Source organism: Sus scrofa, chromosome 1 (assembly GCF_000003025.6).
Source record: "Sus scrofa isolate TJ Tabasco breed Duroc chromosome 1, Sscrofa11.1, whole genome shotgun sequence".
Lineage (NCBI taxonomy): Eukaryota > Metazoa > Chordata > Mammalia > Artiodactyla > Suidae > Sus > Sus scrofa.
The window spans coordinates 46165465-46178962 of NC_010443.5; the positions used below are offsets into that span (position 1 = coordinate 46165465).

Consider the following 13498-nt stretch of genomic DNA (forward strand, 5'->3'; position numbering starts at 1 on the left):
GGCATGATTAAAATTATCTTTATCAACTTTGCCTTGACATTAAGTTTTAGATACTGTGAGTCAAATTTGCTTTTATAGATATAATAATGGAAAATTAAAATAGCTACCTTCCTTGTGGACAAGGATTTGAGATGCAATCATTTGCGTTTGCTTCACAGTGTCTTCTGGAAAACCCACTTTTGCAGTCACAGGCATAATGATTGATGCCATCAATACAAGTTCCACCATGGAAATAGGCCTTTGATAGACACTTATCTATATTTACTTCACAATCAATGCCTACATTAGAAGAGACAAAACAAAACATCAGACTATTTAAATGCGCAATTCAAAAGTTTGTTCATTATGGAAAACATAAAGAAATCAAGACTCCCTCCATTAAAGATAATTTGATATCTTGCAGCAAAATAAAACACTTTCTCAAGCTTAAACATGTTTAGGTCTATGAAATCTCAGTCTAATTTAAAGTAAATGAGAAAAACAAAGCACAATATTAATCTACTTAAAAGATTTATTTTTAGTGTAAAGAGTTGTTTATTAAGAATATAGGTAAAGTAATGGATTTATCAAGTTGTCACTGAGTACTAATTCATATTTTTTTAGTAATGATCCTTGAGAATTAAACATTTCTTATCAACATACATTAAGAGTTTGAACTTTTCAGAGTTTCTGCTGTGCCACAGTGGGTTAAGGAACCAGTATTGTCTCTGGTGGTGTGGTTTTGATTCCTGGTACAGCACAGTGGGTTAAGGATCCAGTAGTTGTAGTCACAGCTGTGGCTCAGATTTGATCCCTGGCCTGGGAATTCCATATGCTGCAGATGTAGCCAAAATGAAGAAAAAAAAAAGAATTTGAACTTTTCTATATTTGGGCTTAGTGAGTCAATAATGAAAACCTACTGTTTTCAAATGTTTTGAATATTGAATGACTAATATATGCCATTGTGCACTCACCTAGGAGTACCAAACTAAACAATCGAACCAAAAAAAAAAAAAAAAAAGACGTGACTCTATTAATCCAGAAATGAGTTGCCAGGGAAACATCTAGAGAACAATACAAGCAAAGCCTTACAGACAGATAGATTATGTTTCAGGTTTCCAGTGTTAACAGACACTAGGAAAAAGTGAAGAACAGTTGTAAAATGGCTAAAAGTATTCATTTGTTCATTGTGTCCATCTGCACTGAGCATCTCTTAGCAAAATCTACAACTGATGAAGCACTTACATGTGCCAGGCCCTGTACTGAAGGGTTTACATATATTATCTGAGTTGATACTCATTAAATAAACCTAGAGGCAGACCTCACTACCTCCAATTCTCTCCCAAGTACACAGGAGTTCAGAGAATCTAAGTAATGCTTCCAATTTAACCAGGCTGTAACTGCAGGTGAGGATTCAGATCATGTTCTCTCTTGAGTTGTGCCTCTAATTATTAGTTATAATAGGCTATCCTCAATTGCTGTATTATGTGTATAAGTTGCTATGCTGAGTAGGACAGTGGGTATTGTTAAAAACAAGACAACAGGTTCAAAATGGAGTCACTTATGCTAAGCCCCACATCAACAAATCAAGACTTACACAGAGTTTCTACTCTCTCAGAAATGGAATCTTAAACCAGTCCATCAGGAATCACTGGTCAGCATTAGGTAGGTAATCTACCTGATGGACCCCTGGCAGCCCCTAGAAGAAAATAACTTTGCAATACCAGCTCCCATTTTTTGCATAGTATACCTTCTTTGTTCCTGTTGCCTTCTGGCTATTAAAGGCTTTCATTCTTTGCAGCTCCTCTGAGCCCATCTATCTATCTGCCAGACTGGATAGGATGTTGCTAAATTCAAATTCTTCTTTGCTCAAATAAACTCTTAAAAATGTAATACACCTCAGTTTAAATTTTAACAGTTCCAATCAGAAAACACAATGTAGCCATAACATAATGTCCAACTGGGAATAAAGATAAACTTATTAAAAAAATAATCTATTACAATGCATATAAACAGTTAATCTCTAAGTTAGTTGGGAAGAAAGATAAACTTATACACAAGCTTATTACAATGAAGAGTAAAACACAAATTATAGCTGATACTTGGAGACCTTATTATGTGCAAGGTACTGTTAAGGACTTATCAATCAACCAATTTAAAGTTTACAGTATTTTTGCAACATGGAAAATACTCTCTATTTTATCAATTGAGAAAATGAAAGCACAAGATCTTGCAGCTAGTAAATGGCAGAATGATGTTGTTAGCCATTATGTATAACCACCACTCACACTACCTGTTTATACTGTAACTGTATATTTATGTACATCCTAAAGAGAGAGTAAATGTACAGCATTGGGCAAGAAATGAAGAACTGAGTTGATGTCTGAAAAGAGGATCAAGAAGCTCTGATGATCACTGAGGAAACATTAGAACATTCAATAAATAGTGTGAAAGAGTACATTGGCATTCTACATGAGTTAGATAACTCAGCATTTGTTTGGTTACCAGTCTGGGGACAGTGCTGCTGGCAGATAGGCAGCCATTTCACAAGTGATATCATAAATTTACTAATTTAAATACCATGTCAGAATTATCCATTCAAATGAGTGTTATTTAGAGTAGTCACACAGGAGAGCCTGCAATTTATTCTAAGTGAGACTTTTAAGGCAAAAAAAAAAAAAAAATTTGGAATTTTTCTTTAGGGATAGTTTTCAGCTCAAAATCCTATTATTTACTGATTATACTTTTTACCCTGTCGCTATCTATTTAGAACTTTGGGTATTAGTGATACCACAAAAAATAGTATGTGGAAACCAGTCAAATCTGCATCCACATTTAAAATTATCATCACGATTTAGGTTCAGGATGTAGATTAAACAAGCATAACAGCCTACATTTGTAATAATACAAAAATGAATATGCTTCTCTAAGTACCAGTGTTTTCTGACATGGATTTATTTCCCATTTCTATTCCATGACAGAAGTGAGCCACAAATCCAGTTTTTCTTCACAATGGGACCCAGGTTTGTGGACACTGTCATCATTACTGAAGAAGGAAAAAGGCACCTGGCAAATATGAACAGGTTCTTAAATTTTCTACCTATATTTAATTTGCCAGTCCAAGTCATATGCCCAAACCTAACATAAATGAGATGGGAACTGATGGTCCTTCATCAGGAAAATACAGATACTTGTGACAATAGTAATATTTAAGGAAGACACAATCACTGAGGCTTCTTATTTGTAAATGAGGATCATTTATTGGTACTTCATGGGTTTATTGGGATAATAAAATTAAATCAAGTAAAAAAAATAGCTCAGGACCTTGTACACATTTAACATTCGATTACTACCATTTTCCTGAGAAAAAATTTACAACTATGTTATATTAAATAAGTGACGCTGGTGTTTCCAGGGACAGACTATTCCAATGAAGAAGATAAGTGACAAATTTCTCAGTAGGACTCTGTACAATTCTGCCAATGTCAGTGATGGCATTTTCAGTTAAGAAAAGATGGTCTGTTTACCATAAAAGTGGCAGTGATGGTCAGAGTTTTAAAAAGAATTTCCAGGATGTATTCAGTGCTATGTGGAGACAGGAGGCTCCTCTCTGCAGGGGCCAGTATGTCTCAGTAGAGCTGATGGACACTTTACCAACATAACCTCAGAAACGTTTTCCCCCTAATGCTTTATTTACTAGTTAAGCTGTACTAGTTATACTTTGACTTCTCACATGGCCTCCGGAGAGGTCAGAGTATAGTGATTGATTAACCTGAACATTGTGGACCCTGTAAACACTTTTTTTCTTCATGTTTAATACCATGCTCCTTCAGCACCCTACAAATCAGGTCCCCTCTTCACCCTTTTAACTTCATCTTATATTGTCCTCACCCTTGGCCACTTTGTTGAGTTACAAAGACCTCCTTGTGTTTCCTCAAACACTTTTTTCCTCTTTCTAGAATTTTCCTTTCCCAGATATTCAAGAGTTGGTCCTTTCTATCTTCAGTTCTTTCTCAGTGAGGCCTATTTTGTAACAGCCTGGGAACTGGGATCTGGGACCCTTTGTTACAGTGGCTGCAATGTTTGTACCTAGACAAACAAGATAATATGGATAACTATAAGAGATTAAAAATAACTGCATACATGGGAAGTAGGATCAAATTACGAACAAGAATTAGCCTTGCTCAGTGGGTTAAGGGTTTGCATTGCTGTGAACTGTGGTGTAGGTAACAGATGAGATTCAGATCTGGCATTGCTGTGGCTGTGGTGTAGGCCAGCACCTGCAGCTCTGATTCAACCCTAGCCTAAGAAATTCCATATGCTGCAGGTGTGGCCCTGAGAGAAAAAAAATAATGGTATTAGAGCATGTTATCTTCTGTAAAAAGAAAATTTTATAACAAGATATTTTATTATTAACAATACTTACATCCAAAAAATACAATTATTACATACAATGTTTCCATTTTGGCAGCCTGGTAAATGCCATTCTTTAAGGAGCAATCTAGGGAAACATACAGTCTTGTTCACTAAAGATACGTCAATAAAAAATAATGAGGCATTCAAAGAAAGGTAGAAAAACAATCAATGGAATGAGACCTAAACATGATGCAGAGGTTGAAATTATTAAAGAGAGAATGTAAAATATGACTAATATGTAAAAATTGTCAAATAGTTGGACATGTGAAACCAAAAGAGAGAAAGAAATTATTTTTATAATATTTAAATGGTAATACTAAATAACTCAAAGATAAAAATCATGTGAAATAAAGTTTGAATTGACATTCCAATGCCATAAAATAAGTATGATGAGATTATGTATTGATCTCAAGAGGCACACAGCTGTACTAAATGCTGAATTGGTAGTAGATAAGTTTGGGATATATTAAGTACTGGAATAAATAAGCATGGATTAAGCATTTAATTAATAACCTTTTTGCTAACATTCTTATTGTTTAGAAAAATATTATGGGGATACTCTGTAACCCATGTCTATTTTCAAAAGATCTCCAAGGAATTTTACTGATGCTTTGCTTTTCTATCTATAAATATTCCAAGATTGGATAGGACTTTTAAAATTCATTGTAGTGGTCCTTAGAGGTTTGGGCAAAGGACAAATATCATTAAATATTTGATGATGAAAATGATGAAGATAATAATGATGTTCATTTGAGTCTTGTCTCTATTCATCTTTCCACGCCTCTTGTATAAAAAGGATGGGGCAACTCTTCAGCATCAGTCCAGGATTAAATGAGGACATCCCTTCCCTAGAACTCATTACCTGACAGTAGAGTACTTCATAGTTCATTGGAAAAGTCATAAAAACAATTACTATGCCATTAGAAGGAACTTTTAAAGAGGAGATTCAAAATACCCTTGACAAAATTGCTAAGGCAAGCAAAAACAATATTCCACTTCATATTTGTTGCTCCCTTACTGTTTTTAAATCACACTAAGTGACGGGGAAAGGCATGTGAAATGAGGCATGTGTTTAATTAGGCAGCTGTGTTGAGAGCCTTGGGAAAGTGAGAAGTTGCTTTAGGTAAAGCTATGCAGTATGTATATAAGGGCAAACAGATATACGAGGACAGAGTAAAAGTGGAGGATACAGAACAGGAAGTATTAGCATTGATAACAGCTTCTAGATGAGTCAGAGCCTGTTCTAATGCATAGATAAATCACTCGTCATCACAGGGCTCTATGTGTTGACTCAAATGAGCATGTTAAACTACTGTCAGAACTTAAAAAATTCACACATACATAAAAATGTATGTGTTAGAATTTATTGACTTGCACTAGCACCAATCAATTGGGGGGGTGTTACTTCAAATAAATGCAGGGAATTCTATTTCCAACAAGTTATTCAATCCTTTGCTCATGTCATGTAGAAAATAACTAATACTTTAAAGCATCACTCAATAGGTTTTGCTATGGTTAAAATAAATGATTTTATTAATCATATAAAAAAGTAATTTCTATTTCATACATCATAGGTCTATTTAAGACTAAGTGTGCCTACAGAATTTCTGCTTTGTAGACACCTTGAAGGATACATTTTAGGAATGAATGTTCTAGGCTTGTCCAGATAAGTGCCTCCAACGCTGCTATGAGTAGTTGGGGTTCCAGAAATCAAACAACTGCACACTACCCTCTTACTCAAAGTCCAAGATTTGATAGCATTAGGATTGATTTCACGGCTTATTACATAAAAAGACAAATGCATATAGCTCACTATTTCTGATTATCATACCTTGTTCATTCTGCTTCAAAATCATGATCTTATTTTATCTTATGCACATATTAAAATATTTTTTCCTCTACATGAATTAAAGAATGGGTATAATTTTCATTCATTGTTATAGTTATACATAACACTATTTTATAAAATACTAGTCATATACAATATTATATTCAATGTGGGAGTTCCCATGGTGGCACAGCAGAAATGAATCCAATTGGTGTCCATGAGGATGCAGGTTCGATCCCTGGCCTCACTCAGTGTGGGTCGAGGATCCAGCATTGCTGTGAGCGGTGGTGTAAGTTGCAGATGCGCCTCGGATCCTGTGTTGCTGTGGCTGTGGTGTAGGCCAGTGGCTACAGCTCCAACTCAGCCCCTACCCGACCTCCACATGCTGTGGGTGCGGCCCAAAAAAAAAAAAAAAATACTGTATTCAATGCAACTTACAAGTAGCATTCTTAGAAACAACTTTATTACTAATGAACACATTTTGCTCTATGCTTTATAGGATAGGTGTAATTTCCACTCACTGATCCTAATGCAGCTTGCAAGTAGTTTTCTAAGGAAGATCTTCAAGAAGAATTTGGTTTTAGGGCATTTACATTTATATTTAATAAAAACTAACAAAGAATATTTTGACATGCTTAAAATGTTACTATAGGACAACTGCATTTAGATAAACAAGGCTGATACTGAATGTGACAGCATGACTAGTGTCAAAATATCAAATGTTCATGTAATTAGCCACCGAGTGTGATTACATTTCGTGACTGCCACAGCCTCTCTCTGTGACTGCCCAGACTTCACCCTCAGCCAATAAGAGGTGACATGTAACACAGGAACATTGGGGCCTGCTTACATCCATCAATCTACACATCATTGTATCATTCCTGAAGATAAACATAGTAAATAAGTTTTTTCAAGTATCTTATATTAGTGAGGCCGGATTTAGCTATTTTTTGGAATCTCACCAGACTGTAACTTTTTGTATTTGCTAACAATAAAAAAAGAAAGTCTTTATTGGCCATTAGTAGTTCAAATTATACTGCCACATAAGGGAAATATATCTTAAGCACTTGAACTCTTTCCTTAATAATTAAAAAAAAAAAAAGTAGATTGAAGGACCTACAATTATGTAGCTGGAAGCTGACAAACAGAGGCACTTTGCTGAGTCCTGGGGCTCTAAGAAAATGTGTGGTGGGTTTTTCAGTGTATATTTCCCTCATTTCTGACAGATATACCAAGAACCTGGAGATAACAAAAAGCTCAATTTAAAAAAATTATTTAAATGTGCCCTAAATCGAGGATCTTGATTAAATTTAAAGATTTTGTTTACCTCCTACCCTTAGGGTTATGTGCCGGCATGTTGTGACATAAAGAGTGATTTAGGTCCAGGGAGTCAATGGAACACATCAAAGAGACCCTCTGGGGAAACGAGTCACAGCCACCAGTCCCTCAGCCTGAGCTCTGAACCATGACACTTAGAGTGGAAGATAAATGTTCCTGTCAGAACCGAAAAAGGACCTGAAGCTTATATTCTTGGGGACCTACTTTATTTAAAAACAAACCAAAACAAAACGAAAAACCAAAAAAACTCCAAAAACAAAAAACACAAGGGAGCTCCCATTGTGGCTCAGCAGATTATGATTCTGATTAGTACCCATGAACATGTAGGTTCGATTCCTGGTCTCTCTCAGTAGGTTAAGTGTCCAACATTGCTGTGAGCTGTGGTGTAGATCACAAGAACAGCTCGGATCTGGCGTTGCTGTGGCTGTGGCATAGGCCTGCGGCTTCAGTTCTGATTAGACCCCAGCCTGAGGGCTTCCATATGCCACAGCCCTAAAAAGAAAAAAAAAATGCAAAATTACAAAAAGTAGACATAAGACCTTAGAAGAACCCCTTTTAAGTGAGGGGCCCCAAAGTTTACAATGATTAGCTTCATAGTACATTCATCTATAATTTTATTATTCTTAATACCAAACAGCACAGAAAAAAAAAAAGATTTAATTCAATTTCTATTGTTCTCTATATGCCTAATTCCATAATTTACTTATGTAAGAAGCACAAGTTATAACTCTGTCAGTTTCATCAGAGAATGAAAGATCCATGATTCTAAACATCCAGTGACATCAGCACTTTCAGATTTAATATTCCAATATTTAGAACTTTATTCAAAGTGATTGTTTTAATTCTCAAATCAAGAGTAGAGCTGTTTCTTTGTCCAAAAGGCATAGGCAATGGCTTATGAGCTGCATGTTCATTCATAGTTTTGTAAAACACAATCTTGTTTCTGGAGCAGCATTTTAAAAACAATAATACCTCTCCATAATATTTAATTTTAAAAATCAAGTTGAAATGTTAAGTAATAATTCTAGCACTTTCCTTCATTACAATTTGTGATTTATTAATGAATCTTTTATGTGTTCATTTGATGTACCCTTTAACCAAGCTTTCAAGTCTATGTTGTCCACAGGAGATATATAAGGCACACTGAGAGGTCCTGCTGAGTGACTGTGTCCTACATCAAAATGTTGTGAAGCAGGCTTCGAAGAGATGTTTTCGGATTTAAAATGAGTGACCCAAAGTGTTATGTAGGAATCAAAAGAGCTTAAAGATGTAGATATACAGTGTGTGATAGTAAATGTAACAACTGTCCCTTAAAAGAAACAAATGGGTGAGAGGGCTTATTTATAAAATCATCAAATTTCCCTGGTACAAATCATATCATCTTTTTTTGATATAAGTGTGCCAAAATTATGTCACCCAGTTCACAAAGTTCATAAAAACTTAATACTCAGCACTCTTGAGCCAGGACAAGCTGGCTCCATCACAATACTGGGAAGGTACTCTACTGATGGTTATTTTGAGGTTGATCAGGGTTTTGGAGAATTGGAAACATTTCTAACAAGAATGGGAAAGAGCAACCCAGGTGGTCAGTTACGGCAGTTGGAAGTGGCAACGACAGGTGAAAAATTTGCTTAATGTGATTGTGTGGCAAAGGATGTTTCTCAGTGTGTTTTGGGATGATATACTTAATAAGCAGAATGGGTCTGAGAATTAAAAGACAACTTGGGGCAGAGTTTTATAGTACCATAAGTAGTAAGGTGATACAAATCACGTTATTATTAACACTTACTGAGTTTCATGTACTGGGCAATCACTGTGATAATAGACTGGTACCACTTGTATCCTCATTTTACAGAAAAAGCAAAAATAAAAACAAAGACTTAGCTACCAGGATGTTATGTAACCTCTTTAAAATCAGTCTGTTATTAACTGATGGTGCTGGGCTAGAAAACCAGGGAGTCAAATATGAGAGCCTTTATTTTAAACATCCAAATAAATTTGTGCAGAATATATTAGGAAAATTTCAAATTCATTCCATAAAAAAGAACAATCATTGAAAAATTTGCCACAGTTAGAGACAAGGGGGTGTGAGATGGAACTTTTATCAGTTGAGTAACTAATTAATCAGACGTGGCCATAAGAATAAGTGACACACAAAAAAGCATCTCTATTTCTTCTGAAATCATCGTCAAATTCCTCTTCCTCCTTCCTCTTCATTGTAAAACCTTAATATTTTTTAATTTTGGAAATAATTAAACAAAAATGGCCTTTCTAGTTTTATAATCTTACATCTTTTGGTCATTTTAATCTTGTTTACCTGCATCTACAGTTACATACAGAACTTTCACACTACAAAAAAATTACATATTTGTAACATGTTGTGATTATTTTGTCCACGATGCTCCATGTTCTTCAGACATGCCATTTGAGAGATTTCAAAATATTTCATAATAAATACACATCATAATAGTGGTCATTTTGTTTCAACATTTACTAATAAATAACTAATGAAAATCTACACACATATATATATATTTATGAGTTTCTCTTGATAATTTGCACAGGGGAAATAGTTCTTCTAGGAAAAATTATTAGATCAAACAAATGCATATTTATTCTCACTGGTGCTTATCTCACTAGCAGGTAGTGACATGCATATTAATAATAATAAGATATAATTTTTCACCCAACAAGTGGCTTTATTTAAAAAAAGAGATCCTGCTGAATAGCATTGAGAACTTTGTCTAGATACTCATGTTGCAATAGAAGAAAGGCTGGGGGGAAAATGTAATTGTAATGTATACATGTAAGGATAACCTGACCCCCTTGCTGTACAGTGGGAAAATAAAAAAAAAAAAAGAGCAATAATCAATTGTGGTAAAGATGCAGTTAAATGAGCACTTACACTTCTAGTTGGTCTGCAAATTGTTAAAACCTATCAAAATGTAGAAAACGACATAATTTCGTAAGCAATTCAGTCAAGTGTTGTAAAAAATTTCTTCACATATGATAAATGCTCAAATGTATTTTCCATGACACTCCTCTTTAGAAACTGTCCCAAGGAAATTATCAGAAATGTTTCACAATATATCTAGAAAGATGATTATTTCAAGATTTTTGATAAAAAGTGACATTTTGGAAAATATATAGATGTCTAAATTTGAGATTAGTTATACCCTCTCGACAATGAAATTTTAGGTATTAAAAACCAGGCTGTGGAACATTAATTAATGACATGGGGAGTAAAAACATGTTACTGATCTAAAAATTCTGGTGACAGATTCTATGTTTTGCATAAAACTAATTGTAAAATTATCTCTAATAAGTTATACAAATAATATTACAGCACTATATACCTAATTGTAAAACTAGCTCTAATAAGTTATACAGATAATATTATAGCGCTGTATAACTAATTGTAAAACTAGGTATAATAAGTTATACAACTAATATTACAGTACTATAGTAATATTATAGTACTATATAGTACTACATAACTACATATATAGTAACATATATAATATTAAAGTACTATATTACTCTCTGTTGATGGGTATTTTGTAATCTTCCCTTTTTGAGATTTTCTTCTATTTTCCTAGTTCTACCTTGTAGGTGTACTGCTTTTTTATAAGAGAAATTATATTTTATGGGTTAGACTATCCAATTTAAAAAACATAATGGATATTTTCATGTTCTTTATATATAATTTGTTTATTTAATTTTGTTTCCAAAGAACAATATTGATTTCTGATGCCTGGTATTGCTAGTGGCTCTTGCATTGGTTCAAGCTTATTGTTGCATTGTTGCTTAGTGTTTTCTTTTCAGTGTTCCTGTGCCACTTAGCTTTATATGTGTTTTGTAAATGTAGAATAGTTTGGGATTTTGTTTTGAATATGCTCCAGTAGATTTCTCTCAAGAGGACAATTTAAAGACATTTATGCTTGTTTAAGATTTATTATATCTGGTCCTGAATCTGACAGCCTTTCTTTAATGTCTTACACTCCTCTCCCTTTCTCTGTCTTTCATTTTTGCTGCCCAGATCTTTCACTCATCTATGTGCTCCTGGAAAGGCAAGGACTTTATCTTTTATTTTTGCATCAAATAGAAGTGTACAACACTTTATCATTTCTAAATAAGTGAATGGATGGTCTAAGAATTCAAATTCTTGTCAATTCTGTCACACAACTAGAATTATATTAAACTTTATTCACATTCATATTAAACAAATTGAATATTGGTATAATTTCATTTTTATATTTAGTTTTATTGAAGTATAGTTCATTTATGTTATTATATTAGTTTCAAGTGTTTAGGCATTGTGATTCAGTATTTTTATAGATTATACTCCATTAAAAGTTATTACAAGGTAATGGCTATATTGCCCTGTGCTTTAGAGTATATCCTTATTGCTGATCTATTTTATACCTAGAAGTTTGTATCTCTTGATCACATACTCCTATCTGGCCCTGCCCCCATCCTCCTCCAACTGGTAAGCACTAGTTTGTTTTCTGTTTCTATGAGTCTGTTTCTGTTCTGCTATAAACATTCTTTGTTTTTTTTTTTTTTTTTTTTTTTTTTGATTCTACATGTAAATGATATAGTGTTTGTCTTTCTCTGTCTGACTTATTTCACAATAATCTCTAGGTCTATCCACGGTGCTACAAGTGGCAGAATTTCATTCTTTTTTATGGCTGAGTAGAATATTTCTATATAATTTAAGAAATGTAACTATCAAATACAGAGATTTTAACTGAGCACCATTCTTTCATTTACTCCATTCATATTTAACTTAAGGTTGATCTGAAACTCTATTTTACTCTCTTAAAAATGTTACTTTGTTTCACACTATTTTTTAGATAAAATAAGTAAACAAATTTCTCAATAATATCATTGGTTTTGTGTTTAGCGACGTCTTTACTTGTTTACTTGTATTGATTAACTGTTCTAGGTTTAACCTAACAGTTGTTTTTTTACTACTACATTCAAATTGAAGAAATCTGTCTTTTGTTACCTGGTAGTGGTTTTCTAAGTTTCCAGTACACCTTCAGGCTTTCTTTTACAAAAAAAAAAAAAAAAAAAAAAAAAAGAAAAAGAAAAAAAAGGGGGGAAAGAAAAGCACTTAACTAACATGTCCTTTGAAACTACAAATCTGAAGAAACCTTTATGTAGTCTTCTCGGGGAAATGGCAGTTTGGATCCTGTCTTTCTGACACCTTGTGTTATGGGACTCCCCCACATCACTGTTATTGAAAAGGAGGAGAAAAACTCAGCCCTGATGATTTTAGCTCTTCTCAAATAGCCCTAGTCAAAAGAAATTCTGGGCAAGCTGATGATACAAGAATGGATTCCCATTTTTCATCCAGTTTCTCATCAAAATAAACCTCAAGTTGATGAAAAGATTGAGAACTGACTTATCAGAACAAGAAAACAGAACAAATTTCTACCTAACGCTGAGGTGCAGAGCCTTACACATACCTTCCTCATGTCTGAAGACCTAAGTCCAGAAAGCAGTAAGGGAAATATTTCAAGTGGTGGCTAGTGCTGCATGTATTCCTTTGCTTAAGGGTGCTGGTGCTGGTTATATGGGGATAAAGGGATCACAGTCAAATTTCTGTCATTAGGCACTGCTTTCATTTGGAAAATTGAGTAAAAATAAAGGACATATAACAACATTAAATAAATGCTATAAGATTTTGTATGCTTCATCTTTCCCTAGACTTCATCTGGATATAGATAGGACAAGAGAAATGAAATTGTCTCATTTTGTTTCCTTATAGGCCACTCTGTGATGTTTTTTCTCTAATGCCTGACTCTCTACCTGCAATAACCTCTTTGCATTTTACATGTAAACCCTAAGCAACTAGGAGGAGCTACAGCTCCATGATAAATTGTAATCTGTACTTAGGGAACTTCAATATTAAAGAATAGAAAAAAATAT

General features: G+C 34.0%; 1 protein-coding gene across 1 annotated transcript in view; it reads right to left on the reverse strand.

The window, feature by feature from the left end:
- The window catches only part of EYS (eyes shut homolog (Drosophila)), a 1343277-nt gene that overhangs the window by 859019 nt on the left and 470760 nt on the right, over positions 1-13498 (reverse strand). The window contains 1 exon segment of the mRNA XM_021084496.1: positions 108-279. Coding sequence (XP_020940155.1) covers positions 108-279 — 172 coding nt within the window.